This window comes from Vidua chalybeata, chromosome 3 (assembly GCF_026979565.1).
Source record: "Vidua chalybeata isolate OUT-0048 chromosome 3, bVidCha1 merged haplotype, whole genome shotgun sequence".
In the NCBI taxonomy this organism is placed as follows: Eukaryota; Metazoa; Chordata; class Aves; order Passeriformes; family Viduidae; genus Vidua; species Vidua chalybeata.
The window spans coordinates 68,296,087-68,314,143 of NC_071532.1; the positions used below are offsets into that span (position 1 = coordinate 68,296,087).

The 18,057-nt window shown below is 39.4% G+C and overlaps 2 protein-coding genes across 5 annotated transcripts in view; one reads left to right on the forward strand and one right to left on the reverse strand.

Moving 5' to 3' along the window:
- Positions 1 to 16,252, reverse strand: part of FIG4 (FIG4 phosphoinositide 5-phosphatase) — a 55,378-nt gene extending 39,126 nt beyond the window's left edge. Inside the window, exons 1-5 of one of the 2 annotated variants that reach the window (XM_053937231.1) lie at positions 16,074 to 16,252; positions 4,980 to 5,078; positions 4,642 to 4,765; positions 1,546 to 1,702; positions 253 to 303 (exon numbers count right to left, since the gene is read on the reverse strand). In XM_053937231.1, coding sequence (XP_053793206.1) covers positions 253 to 303; positions 1,546 to 1,702; positions 4,642 to 4,765; positions 4,980 to 5,078; positions 16,074 to 16,142 — 500 coding nt within the window. In that variant the 5' untranslated portion in view covers positions 16,143 to 16,252. Of the gene's footprint in view, positions 1 to 252; positions 304 to 1,545; positions 1,703 to 2,042; positions 2,061 to 4,641; positions 4,766 to 4,979; positions 5,079 to 16,073 lie in introns of those variants that run through there. The other variant, XM_053937229.1, reaches the window with a different exon arrangement.
- Positions 16,253 to 16,348: 96 nt separating this feature from the next.
- Positions 16,349 to 18,057, forward strand: part of AK9 (adenylate kinase 9) — a 59,247-nt gene continuing 57,538 nt past the window's right edge. For 2 of the 3 annotated variants that reach the window (XM_053937226.1, XM_053937227.1), the window contains exons 1-3: positions 16,349 to 16,471; positions 16,761 to 16,813; positions 17,780 to 17,909. In XM_053937226.1, coding sequence (XP_053793201.1) covers positions 16,454 to 16,471; positions 16,761 to 16,813; positions 17,780 to 17,909 — 201 coding nt within the window. In that variant the 5' untranslated portion in view covers positions 16,349 to 16,453. Of the gene's footprint in view, positions 16,472 to 16,760; positions 16,828 to 17,779; positions 17,910 to 18,057 lie in introns of all 3 variants that reach the window. The other variant, XM_053937228.1, reaches the window with a different exon arrangement.

Here is an 18,057-nt window from a genome sequence, read left to right on the forward strand (position 1 = left end):
TCAGTGTCTACTTTTTTCCATGCCATTAATAGTTCTATATTTTTTAACCTAATGGAGACTAAATTCCTAGCCAATTGATTAAAGGAGAAAGCAGTTTCAAAATAAACAGATGAAAATGGATAAGCAGCATGATTATGTGTCTTATTTGTCCAGAATATCAACCTAAAAGTCTTGGGTATCAAAACCAAAACCTATAATCTTCTAGCAAGTGTAAGTGCACATTGTTTTAAAGGAATAGTAACTAATACCTACCTAAAATAGAAGTTGCTAGAAAGGTCCACATTTTGAAAGATTCTCAGATACCTAGCAAAATAATCCAAGTTGTAGGAAAAATTATTATTTTAACAAGACAGACTATAGGATGTCATTCAGAGGATTACAGAAAAGAAATTACACATAAATACTGATTGTTGCCCTATGTTCCCTTCCTATCTTACAGGAATTGTTTTGACAGGTAATTAAACTAGAAAGTCAGCATATGAATTAAATAAATCAAATACTCTTTTTTTTAAAAAAACAAAACTAACGTCTACTCATACACATGCTCTGTTTCTTTTCACAGTTGTAAAGTTGTGGTTCTATTTCCCACTTATGTACATCAAATTTTTCAGGACTTAAAAAAGAAAACTTTCAAAAATACTACAAAAGAAATAAAATTTTTCCATTACTCTCAAATAAATGAAGAAGAAAAGAAATATCTAGTAAAATCTGTTGTAGCCTTGCAAATTCCCAGAAGAAACCATTACATTGTCTATGAATAATACAATGGCTGACACCATAAATGTGTAGGTTAGATAACATGGTCTCCTGCACACTAAGAGGAGAGACTATGATCAATCCCACCTTAAAGTGGAAGCTTTTTTAATATTTACTACTGGCTTGGTTCTTTACCTGACATCAATTTATCATATATTATGACTTTTTGACTATTCACACTTAGTACAGACTGAAAAGCAGTTTAATGATACCAGTTATCTCCTATTTCATAGAAACAAAGTTACCCTACCCTGATAAAAACATAAAGACTCAAACTTCTCTCTTCATAAAAAATTCCCTGAAAAGAAAGAAGCAGTTAAACTTACCAGTGAATCTTTTCACCGCCCTTTACAACTGCAACATTCACAAGATTCTGACAGCACAGAATAATTTACTAATTGATTCAGCACTTTTTGAAGGGCACAAACATCTCTTCAGGTGAGATTAACATCATGCAAGAGCTACTAAATAAAGAACAGTGCCCCAAATCGTACAAACCATTATTCTGCCCTTGCAGGAACAATGCTTATATTTGACACTTCTTGGTGCAGATTTGCTAAACTTAGCTGTGACATGGAGATGTGGACAATAGACTCTAGAAGACTAGGACAGTTGTAGTTACTCTCCAGGCTCCAGATGCCATGGAACTTGTCTATTTCCCAACCAACAAGATAAAATGGCTTGAATGACATACTAATACAAAAAACCCATGACTGAAGTTTCCAGTTGCAGTTCAATATTGTTTAGAAAATATTTAAGAAGTACACACTAATTATCAGCATTATTTACCTGGCCTCATCAGGATGACTGACTCTTACAGAGTCATTTGGAATGTAGATCATATTTGTATCTTCTATTTTATATATTGCATGACCACCAATATCTGCCATTTTTCTTCTTTTTGTTATTAACACAATGTAATAGCCTTCTAAAAACCTGACAAAACCTGTTAAAACAGCATTACAATACTTTTAGTGGCATATTTGTGTTTATTTGATAAAACATAATTAGCAAAACAGTATCAGGATTGTCTCAAGACTTCAAAGAATTTTTATTTGTTCTGAAAGTTATATGCATATATATATACACACAGTCTTAAAATTCACTCCCATTAATCAATAAAATACATAGTTTTTACTTATTTCCTCTCCCACTGTGGGTATTTTTAATACTAGGTAGCAGAGTTAGGACACTGAAAACTTGGACTATGTTTCTGTCTACTTAACATACTTGTATTTGCTTTTGACAGGACTCTCATTGTTCAGAGTGAGGCATACTCTACTTACTTCAGGTACTAAAGGTTAATTTTCCAGGGTAAGGAAGAATCCCAGACTCCAATTTTTTTTTCAGGTTCATGTACTCTCTGCTGGGGGGGGACACAGAACAGCAAAAGGAGTTGTGGGTAAAACAACACCTTTGTGTTCTCTCTCTCCCTAACAGCAGGGATCTGAATTTCTTGACTACAGCAGCATCTCCCCCAAATCAGGCATTCAGAGTATCAGGGGTACTCCTTTTTTTTTTTTCCTGTTTCCTCTCTCAGATATCAACACTTGACCCTGCTGAAACAGAGAAGGCTAAGAAGATAGAACAGGCAGTGTCTGGTTTTATTGCCTATAAAAAGATGGCTTCTGAAGCCTCCACCCTCATTCCCTGTAGGGCATAGCCGTGCTTCTTCATGGAGTGCCTCCTATGGATACTTCTATTATATATGATTGGAGAAAAGTGTAACAAACCTTTAAATGCAACACAAATGTAGAAATTCAAACGGAAAATAGAAATACATAACCATCTCTGAAGTCAAATGTGCTACTAATACAGTATAGTACAGCAGTAATATGTTTTAATAAGTAATAAATTATATTAATTAGCTGCTGGAGATAGCTGCTCTGATAGGTTGCTGAGAGCTTGAAACTCATTATTGCACTATCAACAAATAAATTAATTTGGGGAGGGAGGTGATGATGATGATGATGATACAAACGGACCCTCACAATTCATAGTTTTACTTGTATTTATACTCAGTTCTTTTAGCTTTGCAGTATAAAGTAAAGAAGGATGAGGAGAGCACACATTTTCCTCTCTATCACTGCTGGAGGCTGCAACGTGATCGAATGAACTGCAATCTTTTCTTCCACCTTATTAGCCCCCCTTGGAAAAATGCTCTCACCTGCACAAAGACAGGAGGACCTGCTGACAATAAGAAACAAACCTGCCATTTGAAGCAGACTATTGAATTTCAGTTGTTAAATAGTAGTCACAGTTCTTCCTGTATCCTCCTGGTACTAAAATCACTTATGTGAACAGTCTCTGTCCTTTGAATTTCAGCAAACATTATACCAAAGTCTGATAAGGAACTTGGCCTTTCTCCTTGGCCCAGTTCCCTCCCTTTAAAAGCAATTTCCACTTTTAAACACCACACAGTAAACCAGAACTCAGCCTATTAGCACCTCCATTCTGAGTGCACTGAATGTACTGCATCCGGTTAATGAAATAACTAGAGGAGAGAACAAAGCTGTTCTTTACAATTTTAGGAAAAATAGTCCCGTTCTTCTCACCTGAGCCAGGAGGCAGAAATAAACAACCAGTTGCGTTCCTTCAAATTACATTTTATATGGATATGGTCTGAGTCATGTAATTTGGAACTATATCATCTGATAGAGAGTCTGTTACTGCTAAAGAGTCCTCCAGAAATACATATACAATATATGTTAACCAATACATTTGTGCAGCTACAGAACAGAAACTCTCCTGTTATAAACAGTACGTCTAAACAGTCATACAATTGGGATGCAAAATTTTAACTGATTGCAACCACTTTACAACGAAATATTTATCACATATTTAGACAGTGAGCACTGATGGCTTGTGCAAAAAAAAAAAAAAGCCTAATGCTGTAAGGCTGTTAGAAGCTCCTTTAGCTTTACCCATATTATGAATACTCTTAAGTCAGTAAGAAACATAAATACCATCTGAGGAATTTCTGAAAAGCCAGATGCATTGATAAGTTCCAAAATGCTTCACAGACAAAAAGAATGAAGATGAAAGTCTGCTTAATTTGCCACTTTGGATTAGAATAGAATTTTATTACGTTTTGATTGTTATGCTAAATTCAGGAGCATCCTTTAAAGTAATTGCATTCTCCATTTTCTCTGCAGCTTTGCCTCTAGATGTCCAGATGTATATTGACTCTGATAAACCACAAAGTATTTTTGAGAGCTGTCACAGCACATATTAACATTTACTTTAGAGACATCAGCCATCAATATACTGACCTCAGTATCAGACAATAGGCAGGAAAGTAGTGACTTTCAGATGAAGTTAGAAGTTATTAAATCCTTGAAGCAATGCTTGAGGATTATGGACAGCTGAGCAGCATTTTAAAATTCAGCTGACATACCAGTCAGTTATACTTGTTCAAACATGAAAAAGAAATCTTTAAATATGTCATTGCAAAAAGTTAACCAAACTGAAAAGTTATCTTTCTGAATAGTGTGTGATAAAGAATGTTGACTCTCATTTTCTTTTTAAAAAGCATTCTGTGAGCTCTGGAATTCAGAAGCCAGGTTCCACATGATTTGTATTCTAAGATCAGCTGAGTTTTTTAAGATCTTCAGCCAAGTTTCTAGAGTCTGGCTATTTCCTAGATCTGTCCTTTAGTGACAAAGAAAAGACTGCTTACAGCACAAATTCCACTTCTGTACTGACCACTTGTTTTCAAAAAATACACAGAAACTTACTTATCTTTGAGCACGACAAATTTCTAAATCCTCTTTAGTTTTATAAATAAATAAAATCGGGGGGAGACAGAAAGATACACAACATGACACAATAAGCCTCACCTCCCAGGAAAACAAAAGATTTTGTAAAACCAAACAAAACACTTACCAACTATACCAAAAGCAGAGACAGCTCGAGATAGCCCAGAAGAGCCCTTCTGCCCCATCTTTGTTCTGTTTCCCAGGTCTAAACGACCGAGAAGTTCCCTCACCTCTTGTTGTGTATAAACATGCTTTAAAAGAAAATGTCACAGAAGTTACTGTTTTGGTATCTAAATTTTATTTCATGTCAGAGAAAAGCAGAATTTGCTTAATCTGTGAAATATACAATAAACCAAAGGCCTGTTCTACATTCCTTGTTTCCCATTTCAGTGCTACCAACAAGAAACCAGTATTATTTGAAACAACTGGGAAAAAAGCCCAGCAAGTAAATACAGAGGCACTTACCTTATCATCAATTATAACCAAATCCTTTGGTTCAGTGCGATCTATTTTCAAAACACGGTATTTGGTTTCTGCAGGATTACTTCCAACTAGAAAATACCGCTACACAAAAGAAAACCAAGAAAACAAGTCAGAATATTATATAAGATAAAGCAACAAAACCCAGTGTAACTTAAGATATCAGCAGTGCCATTTACATATTGCTTAGATTAGATCCATTCCTACTAACATCAAATATGCAATATTCCATATACTGTTAATTAACTGTTTTACACACCAGTATCTTAAGAGGTATATTTGTATACAATCAACCTCTACAACTTAAAAGACCTCTTTCTCTCCTTTTTACAAGGAAAGAAAAAAAATTTAAAATCAAAAGTTAAAACCTGTTTAGAGAAGATAAACTGTAACTTGCACCAGGTCCAACCACACCCTGCCCCAGCCATTACTGTGATTTCACTTGTGCTGTAAAATTTAGCAGAAGCTTATATATGAGTTCTTAACTTTTAATGATCTAAAACTTCTGTTGCTATATTGTACTACTTTGCTATTTCTGATCCATACCAAACACTGCAAAATTGTACGTACTTCAGTACCTCAAGTTTTCTTCTATTTTTTTTTAATATTTGCTATGATAGTCTTCTCAACAGTGTTCTTCCACAAAACAAAAATATTCTGGTTAACAATACTACTGTTTTAAAAAAAATAGCTTTATTTCACATTTAAAATATGAAAGAATGACCACAGATAAACATATAGTATGTCCATTTTTTATGTAAGGAGATCAAACTATAAATTAATTTCTACATTTAGAGGAATTAACAATAAGCACAGGTTGCAGGACTGACTTGCTAAAAGTAGCTCTCATTTTTTCTAATTCATTTAATCAGTGTGGTGCTATCACAGCAAGGCAGATCTCATTAATAATGCTCAACCTAGTAGGAAAGCATGGCAAATTCATGTGGACCTACGCAGGCAGCTCTTAACTCTAAGAGTCACATGGATTTAAGATGTGGGAAAATAAATCAATAATCATATTCATACAAACCTCAGAATTTCATAATTTATACCAATTAGATGTTATGAAACATCTTTACTCTCAAAATATTTAAAGTGAAAAAAGAACTTAAAGACCTCTTCAGATTCCTTGAATTCACAAAAGCATATAGATATTCAGTAAGCTCTAAACAGGAAAAAAAACAACAACTTAACTTTAAAAGCCATAAAAGGAAACAGCATCAACTTCTGGCTCCACCTTGTACACTGACATTACTGTGGTAACTAAGTGGCAAGTTTTGCTGTTTACTCCCAAATGACAGTAAGAAGGCCCTTCAAATTCACAGGCCATCACAACACTCCCTCACTGAAGCCTTTGAGGCAGCGCTTTGGCACAGGAAAGCGTTTCCTACAGGGTTTTTTTGAGCAGTGATGTGCTGCAGTGCACAGCCCAGGCTCCCCAGTCTGGCCTCCTCAGAGCAGCCTCTGAGGATCCCTTAGTGCCAAGCTCTTGCTTCCCAGGAGGGAAATTACAAGGACAGTGCACAGCACCAAATGGTACAGCTCTTCTGCTGGTATCACCCACCATCAGCAAGAAACACCAAACCACCAAGACAGACACTTGCTATGACCATGCCATTATACCATCTTTTTCTTTTGCAGCAAAGGTGAATGGGCAGAGGGAAATATATTCATTTGTAATGCTCAGATGATAAGTTAGTATGCACTTCAAGAGTGCAACTTCTTTATTTGTAGAAAACTGTTACTTAATTAAAGGTAAACACTTTTAAGTATTCCATAACACTGCAGTACAGTACAGTGATGTCCCACTATGTCCAGCTCACTAAATGAGTGCGATTTCTTCCCAAAGTGACACCTATGGTTACCAACAAATAATACTGAATAAAAATAGAAGAGCAAAACTCTAAGATGCTTGTCCTAATGACAGTTTGGCCCATAGAGCACATTTAAAATTGGAACACACAAGACACGCAGGGAGGGGGAGAGAGAGATGGATATAGAGTTGCAAATGCTATTTCTAAGGAAGTTCAGCTGCATACTTCTCCATTATCATTTTAATTAACCAATAAAACATAAAGAAGTGCTATAAGGAATGTGTCACTCACATCACCTTGGCAGCTGCAATACAGGGCTGTGCACAGCTACAGGGCCAGCATTAGGTGCTGCTGCTGCTTAGAACAGCAGCAGCAGTGTTAGATTAGATGAGGAGTAATTATACCTGCAGACCATGGAAGCAACCACTATAATGAATGGTACTTACAGGCTCTCTGAAGTAATTTAAAGACTAATTTACGGGGTTTAAGCTGGAGAGCCAGACTGTGTGATGTATTAAGGAAGGTCACTTGAGAGCAGCATCAAACCTGAGCACCAATGGACTTAAAGTAAGGCATGCAATGAGATATCTCTATTTAGCAAATGGGCATGTTACCCACTGCATGCCAGAGGATATTCTTGTGGAAATAATAAAGGAAAAATCTGCAAAAACTTTTGAATGGGGGTTACTGCTCAAAACTAGGAACTCAAAATTAGACCTCTGCTTAGCACGTTTTCAGGACAGGCTAACAACCCCAGAATTACTTGAGAAACAGCCTGATATGCCCACTCATATTCAACCTTCAAGATCTGAAAGAAAAAACAAAGATTGTATGAAAACTAATGATGAAAAAAAATACACAAAAAAGACACTTCAGCATTAGCTGTTTCTGCTACCTAATTTATGCATCTAATGAATAAATAAGTCTGTCTTACTGGATGACATGGAGCACAAATAAAACCGTATCAGTGACATGTGCTGCAATTACATTTCCCATCACATGAATACTAGGAAATCATAAAGAAAAATACCAAATCAACACAAAACTGAGCATGTAAGAGCAAATAAATTTCTATGGCTGTAATATAATTGTAAAATTAATCAAAGCTAAAATGTGCTGTAGTGTTTACAACTATTTTGATTAACAGAAATTGTTACAATAAAAAAAAAGCAAAAGCTACAGAAACCTTTCTGGGAGTATTTATCCTTATAACTTCATTAGGTTTATTACTAAGTTGAACTGAATAATTTGAAGCATTTCCCAAATGTCTCAAACAATTCCACTCCATAGCACAGTCAGTGCATTTAGGTAAACAGGCAACCTTGACCAACAAAGTACTTTTTCCAGAGAACAAAACTGCAGGAGAAACTGCCAGCTCCCTCATCCTGCTCTGGCCAGAGCCTTCCAACCACACCTGAGGTGACCCATGCTGCTTCCAGGTTTACTGCGCCCCTGGCCTTTGCTGAAATTTGTTAACAAGCACACTTTACCAACTATGGCAACGCACCAGGCAGCTACAAGAGCTGGACTGAAGCTTAATTTATTGCACAATTATCACTAAGCAACCACAAGATAGGAACAGCATTAGTCATTTCCACCTGGGACTGAGTTTTAACCAAAGCAATCTAATTGAAAGACTTTGCACCATCTTTTATCAATCTTTTGATCAAGCCAAAGCAAGCAAAACAGCTTCTTCTAAAAGGAGTCAAAACAAAATAAAAAGACTTACTGAAATTTGTTTTTTAATGGCAGGATAACAGTTCTGAAATCAAGCATTCTGCTTACTTTTTTTTCCCCTTTTTTTTTTTCTTTAAGATAACTTCTTAGAACTCTGAGTCTATAACTATCATTTGCTTCTTTGTATAGACTAATTATGATCAAGAAATGCTAGCACAGCAAAAAAACTTTTTCAACCCTCAGTTAAAAAGCTACAAAGAGCTTAATCAGCAGAAAAAAAAGCGCGCAAAAATACACTACAAGTTGAAAAATAGGCAGTGCACTAATATAGCCAATTTTAAAATCTTCAAATAGCATTAAAAAACACTTATGATCTTAGACAAAAAGCTGCAAATGATAGCTGTTGAGACTATGGATGTGTCTAAAAACACAAAGCCCAGAAGAAGCAGGTTCACCATGGCCATCTTCCAGATCCCTACCCAGCTGCTCTCTCACTCCCTCTCCTCAACAGGACAGGCACAGAAAATAAGATGGAAAAGGTAATGGGTCAGGACAGAAAGATTTCCTAACACTTACTATTACAGGCAAAAGAGACTTGACCTAGGGAGAAGGTATGTAATTTACTGACAATTAAAATAGAATCATAGTATAATTACACCTCAGTGCAAAAACTCCATTCTGCTCCTTCATTCTACAGGACCTAGAGTAATTCTGGAAGTTTCTTCCATCTCTCATAGAAACTGGCAGAACCACACGAAGAAAGGAAGACATGATAAGGTGCAAAGAGCGGTACCTGGAAAAGCAAAGCTGTCTGCTTCCCATAATCTGTTGAAACTCTTCAAAAGAAGCTCCTTCAACATGAGAAATTTTAAGAACATATGCTGCTAAGCACCACTCCCTGGGCATGTAGGAATGAGTACCCATTCTCCATCTTATAAGCTACAGAATTCCATTAATCCCTTTTGTCCCAAGGCAACCAAAGCTTTTTGGTCCCAAACAAGACTTTTCTCTTGCTACTCCATTGAAGGATTCCTCCAGATTCTCCCTTCAAATTCTCAGCTAAATCTATTAATTATCTATCTATACATTTTTCTTTAGCCAAACACTTATCTGCTCTTTAGCATCTATTCTGCTGGAATGCTTTCAAAAAAATAAGTAACTGGATGCCTTTTCAGCAGTCACTTCAGGAGACTAAAGAAGTCTTCCTGTCCCTTCACAGAATCACAGAATAATGAGGTTGGAAGAGACCTCTAAGATCATCAAGTCCAACCTATGCCCTAACACCTCAACTAGACTATAGCACCAAGTGCCATGTCCAGTCATTTTTTAAACACATCCAGAGATGGTGATTCGACCACCTCCCTGGGAGGACAATTCCAGTACTTTATTATTCTTTCAGTGAATTTTTTTTTCCTAATATCCAACCTATACCTTCCCTGATGTAGCTTGAGACTCTGTCCTCTTGTTCTGTCAGTTGCTGCCTGGTGGAAGAGACCAACCACCACCTGTCTACAACCTCCCTTCAGGAAGCTGTAGAGAGCAATAAGGTCACCTCTAAGCCTCCTCTTCTCCAGGCTAAACAACCCCAGCTCCTTCAAACGTTCCTCATAGAGTTTGTGTTCCAAGCCCCTCACCAGCCTTGTTGCCCTCATCTGGACACGCTCAAGCATTTCAATGTCCTTCCTAAACTGAGGGGCCCAGAACTGGACACAGCACTCAAGATGCGGTCTCACCAGCGCCGAGTACAGGGGAAGAATGACCTCCCTACTCCTGCTGGTCACACAATTCCTAATGCAGGCCAGGATGCCATTGGCCTTCTTGGCCACCAAGGCACACTGCTGGCTCATATTCAACCGGCTGTCAACCAGCACCCCCAGGTCCCTTTCCACCTGAACACTGCCCAGCCACACTGTCCCCAGCCTGTAACGTTGTAGGGGATTTTTGTGGCCAAAATGTAGAACTCGGCACTTAGACTTATTAAACTTCATGCTGTCAGACTCTGCCCATCCATCCAACCGATCTAAGTCTCTCTGCAGAGCCCTCCTTCCATCCAACAGATCAACACAAGCTCCCAGCTTAGTGTTGTCTGCAAATTTACTAATGAAGGACTTGATGCCCCCATCCATGTTGTCTATAAAAATATTAAATAGAACTGGTCCCAGTACAGACCCCTGTGGGACACCACTGGTGACTGGCCGCCAGCTGGATCAGCAGCTCAACCCTCCCACTCCTTCAGATAAAACACCCAGATCTTCTTCTCCTCTGCTGCTTCTGAATTGATAAACTCTCAGTAAACTTTCATTGGTGTGTAATCTGTTGTAAGGTGCATGAACTTTTATAGTACACCATTATACTTCAGATTATTTATTTTATCTACTCCTGAGAATCATCATAATTTCTTGCTTTATTGTGCTCTGATTATCCTAATTATTTACCATACCTTAAAAGACTAATCAGAGCTGGTCCCCATTTTGAGCTAATAACATTAATGAAAATGTTTAAGTACATCAGTCCTAAAAACATTACTTGAAAAAAATCATCCCTATCAGATAATTCCTCATTCACTCCACACTAATTTATCTACTAATTTCTCTACTAAGCTTCTTCCTTCCATAACAGAGATTTTCCTTGTGGCACTGCATCTCAATAGAAGATTTGATTTAAATACATAAGGCCATCACATTTTTAGATTAAAATATGCCATACAACCAGGTTAATCTGACAGCATCTTCCTAAGTCTAGACTGTGTTTTATTTCATTTGCCTGAATTTGCAATTACTTTCCTATATGCAGGACTTCAGAATGGATTGAATATTCCATTTGTTATATTACAGTCACAGCACTACCCTTGACTTGAGTGACTTGAAAGTATTCAGAGTCATTTCACTGTTTAGTATATTTATTTTTACCTCAACACTGATTGATCCCTTTTTCATAACCTTATTATTGTTACTCAATTTCTTTTCACCCCTTGTTCAGTACATTCATACTCAAAGTAAATTTCTACTTTAAATAGAGAATAATATTTATTTAGAGAATAATATTTATTTCGTTTTAGGGCCATAACAAACTCAGTTTTAATAATAAAAAATTGTAATAGAGAGTGACTATTTTTTATTCACCCTTTGTTACATTACAATAAATACTTTTTCCCCCATAGAATCATTACCTTTAAATACACTGATTTGTGATCATTTATCCACAAGCCTCCCATCCATAAAGGTGGATTCATACCAAAATCAAATCTGTATGTGTATCTCTCTTCTGTTGCTCTAGTGATCATATAATGACACCCAGGACAGATCAACACAGATCAAAAGGCATAAAACCCATGTTGCTAGAACTGAAGCAGACATTTGTAGGTACATCTTTCACATCAAGTGGGTGCATCCACTTTTGAACTTTAGTTTTGTTCTGCCTGAATAGCACATATCCTTCAAAACCTGTGGTGTTCTCATCTCCTCTATGCCACCAGCTATCTGTCCTGTTCATAAATGCTCAGAGCCCACATACACCAGTAGATCAAGTTTCTCTATTTTATAGGCATATATCCAGCGCTATGGCAAGACGCTGAGACAGAAACAGTGTTTTCTTGAGTTGCACAAAACTCCTCCTCTTGTCCCAATTCCATGCTCTGTTCCACCACATCACCATCAATCCCAGAATGCCAATACACAGGGAATAGGAGAGTCAGCTGAAAGGAGCTGGCTTCTGCTAATGAAACTGTTCCAGAGAGACCACATTTCACAGCCACTTCCAGCTAGAAAATTATGATAGCTAATGGTTGCCCAGTAGGCTGTTCACTGCTTTCAATACATTTTTTGAATGTGTCAGATACCCATCTATATAAATCAGTGCACTTCATAATTCAGTAAAAATTCTACAGCCTTTTCTGTAAAATCATATTTTATATTGAAGTTTCTCCAAATTGACCACAGATTAACTTCAACATTAACTATGCAACCTTTTGAAATTTTAATATAAAAATCTTTACAATGTTATTATTAGAATAAACAACATTTAAAATAAAACACATGCCCGTAGTTTTCTCTGGTGATTAAAGGGCAGAAATATCTACAGGTAATTATGCCAGTCACTTCACTTAATAAGCTTGTGCAAGTCATTTGGATATTGTGGAGATGAAGACTGTAAAAGGACCTGATTAGAATAAAATACTGTGAATTAAGCCTCATATCCTCATACCCTGAAAGATAGGCAAGTGATATGACTTTATAGAGACAATACAAATTGTCTTATTCAATGTCACATTGCCTCAGGGGAATGGTAATTTCCAGTGAACTAACCTACAGCTTTCAGGTAGGTTTAATCTGGGGGAAACACAAGAGTTCCATCTTCTCCTGAAGAAGAGAGGAAAGTATATTTTGTCTTTTTTTAGTCATAGTGCTCAAATATCTTTAGTGCCCTCTGGTGTGCATTTCAGTGATCAATATATGAATAAAAGGAAAGATAATTGGCACTGATCTGAATAAAACCTTCAGTTAATATTTCTGACTATTTCTAAACAAGCTTTCAACTTCCTAGGACAAGCAGGAGATACAGTTAACATTTCCATGGCATTTATTGACTGAAAGCATCAGTTGAAAAGTTAGGTTTCAGCAACTACCCTAAATATAAACATTAATAGAAAATATAGAATTTTGCTCTCTGTTAATTCAACTGACACCGTGAATTCAGTTCTCCTCACCTCTTGCAATCTCTTATTTGACTCCAATAACAGTACCAGAGCCTATCCTCTTTGACTTCAATAATACTATTGTATTTTTATCTGAAAAGAAACCCAAACAAAGAAACCCTCTGTAAACCATTTCCACTTTTTCCACTTCCTCATCCATTTCATCTCTTCCTGCTTTAACACAGAAGGGTTTAAAAGGAATAAGCTGTATGACCAGTGTAAACTTCATTGTTTCTCCCACTTCTGACAACTTAAATAATCCCTTCTTTGTACCAGAAATCCTAGGATACAGTCTCATGTTAGCCTGTATCTGACACAACTCCAAATCCCCCATGCTGGATTTAGCAAGTCTATGGCCTTAGGGAAATCAGAAAAGCACCTGAAACAGGAGAAAGCTGTTCATTTTTATTTTTGGATGGTGCTTATGCTGTACAAGTGACTGTCACAGCTGGCAACTGTATGATTGTGAGATCTTATGCAAAGGAGATGGCATGAGGGATGCCTTGGGGAGAAGTTTGTCAGCAGCACAACATGACACTGAATGAGCTGTAACAGTGACTGATCAAACCAGAAGTCCAATTTTGGGCTCCCCAGTACAAGATAGACATTGATATACCAGAGTGATTCCAGCAGAGAGCTCTCCAGATGATCCACATGACCGAGCACGTGGTGTGCTGGTGGAGGCTGAGAGAACTGGGTTTAGGTTTGTTCAGCCTTCAGAAAGCTTTGGCAGTGTCTTGCTGCTATCTAAAACCATGTAACAGGAAAGTGCAGGTAAAAGAGACAAACTCTTGCAAGTGGTCTGCAGAGGCTGTAAAATCTATATGTTTGAAGGTATTCAAAACTCAGCTGCACACAACCCTGAGCAATATGCTTGTTGAAGCTCCTTTGAGCAGGGGGCTCAACTTGTTCTCTGTGTTCTCTGGAAGTCCCTTCTAACATCCCTTAGTCCGTGCATTTATTAAATGCAGCAAGTCTTTTCAAATAATCATACCAAAATGATTCCTACTGAATTTTTTCTTTTGAAAAAATTACTAGAATTTGAACATTAACCCATGAAGTGCTTCAATTTGTACTTTCTAAGAGTAAGAACAAAACCTTACTCAGGGAAAAAATTCCATTTTCATCACTCACAAGAAGTGACTGAAGTAACAGCTTTGAGATGCCCTTGCTCAGCTGAGACATTTCAAACAGCTCATCCACAAACCATTGCCTTTCACAGCTGATGAAAACCATCTTGCCTCCTGGAGTGATCAGGACTGCTGGATCTGCCCCTCACCAAATTCTGAACAAAGCACAGCATGGACAAACCCATCCATCCAGGCAGAGACTGCTAGCTACCACTGGCCAGATGTAAATGTCTGTAGCTCCTGAAATAACAGTATCAAGCATCAGCTGGAGAGGCCCAGAGAGTGGCAGATAGCTGACAGAACTCCACAGCACAATATTTGCCCTGCACACAGCACGTTGTCTCTCAGCAACAGAGAGAAGCAGGCCAGGTATCCACACATGCCAGTCACTAGAAGCCAAATCTCAGTTAACTGAGATGTAGCATGAGTTGTGAGCCAAGAACAACTAAACTGAGTAATACAGGACCTGATTCAGAAATCACATTTGCCTGGTGCTCTACTCATGTATAACAATAATTTAGCAGAAAATAGAACAAAAAATAGCCTTTACCAGCAACAAGGAGAAAAATTAATGAGGTAGCTTTCAAAATTCATTTAGACATAGGTAAAAAGTAACACCTTGGAAAGACTTTCTGGAGTATAACCTTCATTTTTAAAATTTACTTGTAAAAATAACTTTGCATACTTTAATCAGTCTCTGTTTCATAGGCTGTTCAGTGGGGAATTATGACAAAAGCACAAATCCCAGAAGCAAAGCTGGAAGTCAGATTTCTATTTATACTGAGATCATTCTTGCATCTGTGACATTTTGGGAAGTTTCCAAGGGGCTTCAGTGTACAAATTATCTTTCTGTCATCAGTATAGGTAACATCTGAACTTGAAACTAGATCTGACTGTTGCATTTAAAGTCATGGTACCTAACTCTATCAAAAACTACCTCAAGTGAAGAAAACCAACATACTATGAAACACAAAGAAATTTGATTGGGAGCTAAGGAATGGTAAACACAGTGGTATTTACATCAAGAATTGGATTCTGAGCCACAATGTGCTCATCAAATGACTAAAGCAGCAATTACTATTCCAACCTCCAATCCACTTTGCCCATGAGAAAAAGATACTGTGAACAACACATGCCTATAGTTTCTGCAACAGGACATAAGGAATGCTGAAAATCTTCAAGAGCTGACTTCCAGAGGTCAGAATGAAAACTTTGGAAACTGTTTCACCAGTCATTCAGACAACGAGGACTGAAGTGTGTCATAAACAGCAAACAGGTCTGTGCAGGTGGTAATCAATTGAGCCATTCTTAATTCAAATATTAATTCCGGACACCTTCAGCTGTCCAGTTTTAACTTCCCGTGGCACGGGGGAGCCCTGTTCTCCTGGCAGTTCTGACAGCAGCCACAGGACAGAACAAGCAGGGGCCCAACCGCGGCAGCAGCCCCACCGCAGGGCCCTGCGCCGACCTGCCCGCCAGAGGCCACTCCTCCGCTTAAGTCACGAGGCAAAGACACAGTGAAAACAAGAATTTTAAAACCTTCCTTTTCTCCGTTCTTGGGATGTTTTGAGAGTGTGACCAAAAAGAACTAGATCCCAACACACCAAAAGAAAGGCGTAGTTTTTGACAAGCTGGAACCCAGCCGAGGCAGCAGCTCCGGGCAGGGCCGAGCCGGGGTGGCGGGGGAGGGGGCGGGACCTGCCCCCCGCGCTGTGCGGCGGACGCAGCCCCGGGACCTGCGGCAGCGGCGGGGGACGCTACTTACAGCCCTGGTCTCGTACAGCACCAGCTTCTGCACGGAGCTGATCAGGGGGGCGGCGGCCGCCACCGGCATGGCAGCGCCGAGGCGCAGCGGGGGCGAGAGCGGCGGGGGCTGCCCGGGAACACCCCGGGCGCAGCCGGAGCCGGAGGAGGAGCGCTCCGGGGCTGAGCGGGGAACCACCGCCGGCACCGCGGGAACCCGGAAGTGCCGGCGCGCCAACGCGCAGGCGCGCCCGCGGGGGGCTGCGAGAGCGCGCCTGCGTCGCGGAGCCGCGTCACGCGCGGCCTCCCGGCAACGGCGGCTCCGGGCGAGGCGGCGGCGGCGGCGGCGGCGGCGCTGCTCATCCGCACTCGCTGCTCCCGCCGGGAACCGCTGCCCGCGGGATGAACATGCTCAGCACGGTCAGCACCAGGAACAGCTCCGCAGCACCGCCCACGCTCCTGTGTGGGGCGGGGCCTCTGCCTCTCCCGCCCTCAGGGGGCGGGGCGAGGCCGTTGCCCGGGCAGCGGGGGCGCGCACGACGGGGCTCCCACCGGGAGGGGGACTGCCACCGGGACATCGTCCTGGGTGTGCGTAGAAGGGAGTTTGTTTGTGTGTTTGTGTGTGTTTGTGTGTGTCTGGTTTAATATGTGGGTGTGGGTGTGTCTGGTTTAATTCTTTGCTTTGTCTGTGATGGTTTTTATGAATTAGGAAATTGGCCCTTGTAAAGGTTTGGGAGCGAGCGAGACTGCTGGGAACGGCAGGTAAAGCTCAGCCGGTGAGTTTTCTGTCGGGGCAGTGGGGAGTTGGTTGGCATGTCGTGGCTTTTTTCTTTTTTTAATATTAAAATGTTTAATGAAAGAGTGTCTGAACATTTGGGTTTGATGTTTCAAGACAAAGTTTTTCAGAGTCTCATCCTGAAGTAGATTTTTTTTAGTTGAATTTTTAAATTTAATTTAAAACTGACTGGGAGTTGTGTGGGGCTTTGCTGGGTTGGATGGTTGCATGTGGGTTTTGCTGGGGCTGTGACATTGAAGTGGCCCTCTAAAGACAGTGAGGTTTTGTTTTGCCTTTTTCAAACAAGCTTCAGCAAGCTTCTCATGTTTTGGCCTCCATTTTTATTTGAAAGGTCCATGCAAATTTTCCTCCAACTTGTCTTAAATAGAAAATTGTTTAGGTTTTAATTTGTTGTGCAGCACTAGACTTGCTACTGCCTGCATTCCTGGAAGAGCTGGGATTTCTGAAGAGGATGGTGGAAGAGATCAAGAGCTGTGATTTAATTCCGCAGAGTCTTATTCGTGTACCTGCCTGTGTGGACGCAGAGAGTAGTTCCATTGACCATGACAGGGCTCTTCTGTGTCTGAAGCACAAAACCAAAGGTCTTGGCAGGGCCATGGCCCATTTCAGGGACCAGAGAGAAGTCACAATTGTGTGGTAATTGGAGCAGGAAAGGAAGATCAACAAAACAACTAAAGAAGAGCAACAAGCAATATGAGAGTCATGAAGAAGTCATCAACAGCTTGTGATCAGGGGTTGTTCCAACAGTCCTTTGTTTTTCATAAGTGGATTTTCTCTCTTTTGATGGGTGCATTGTGTGTGTTCTGTAAATGCTTTTTGTTCTTCTAAAAGCTTTCTTTTTTACAAATCCATTTACCTTGTAATTCACTTCCATTTTAAGGTCATTTTGCACACATGTAACTACTTTATAACAAATACTTTTTTCCTTCTAGCCTTAGAAAACACATGGCTTCACAAGAGGAAAAACAAGCTCAGCCCTTTACAGACATCTTTGATGAAGATGAAGCTGAAAGATCTATTCTGTTGTCCAAGCCCACTTGCTTAATTGTTTTTGGAAAGCCAGTAAGATGTCTGATAGATGTGTTTTTGTCGGATATTCTGCTAACAATTTTATTTTTCCTTTCAAAACATTAGCTTACCAGTGCTACCAAAAGGGTAAATACCTGCTTTTTTGGATTTTGCCACTCTTCAAATCCTGCAGAGGATGGTT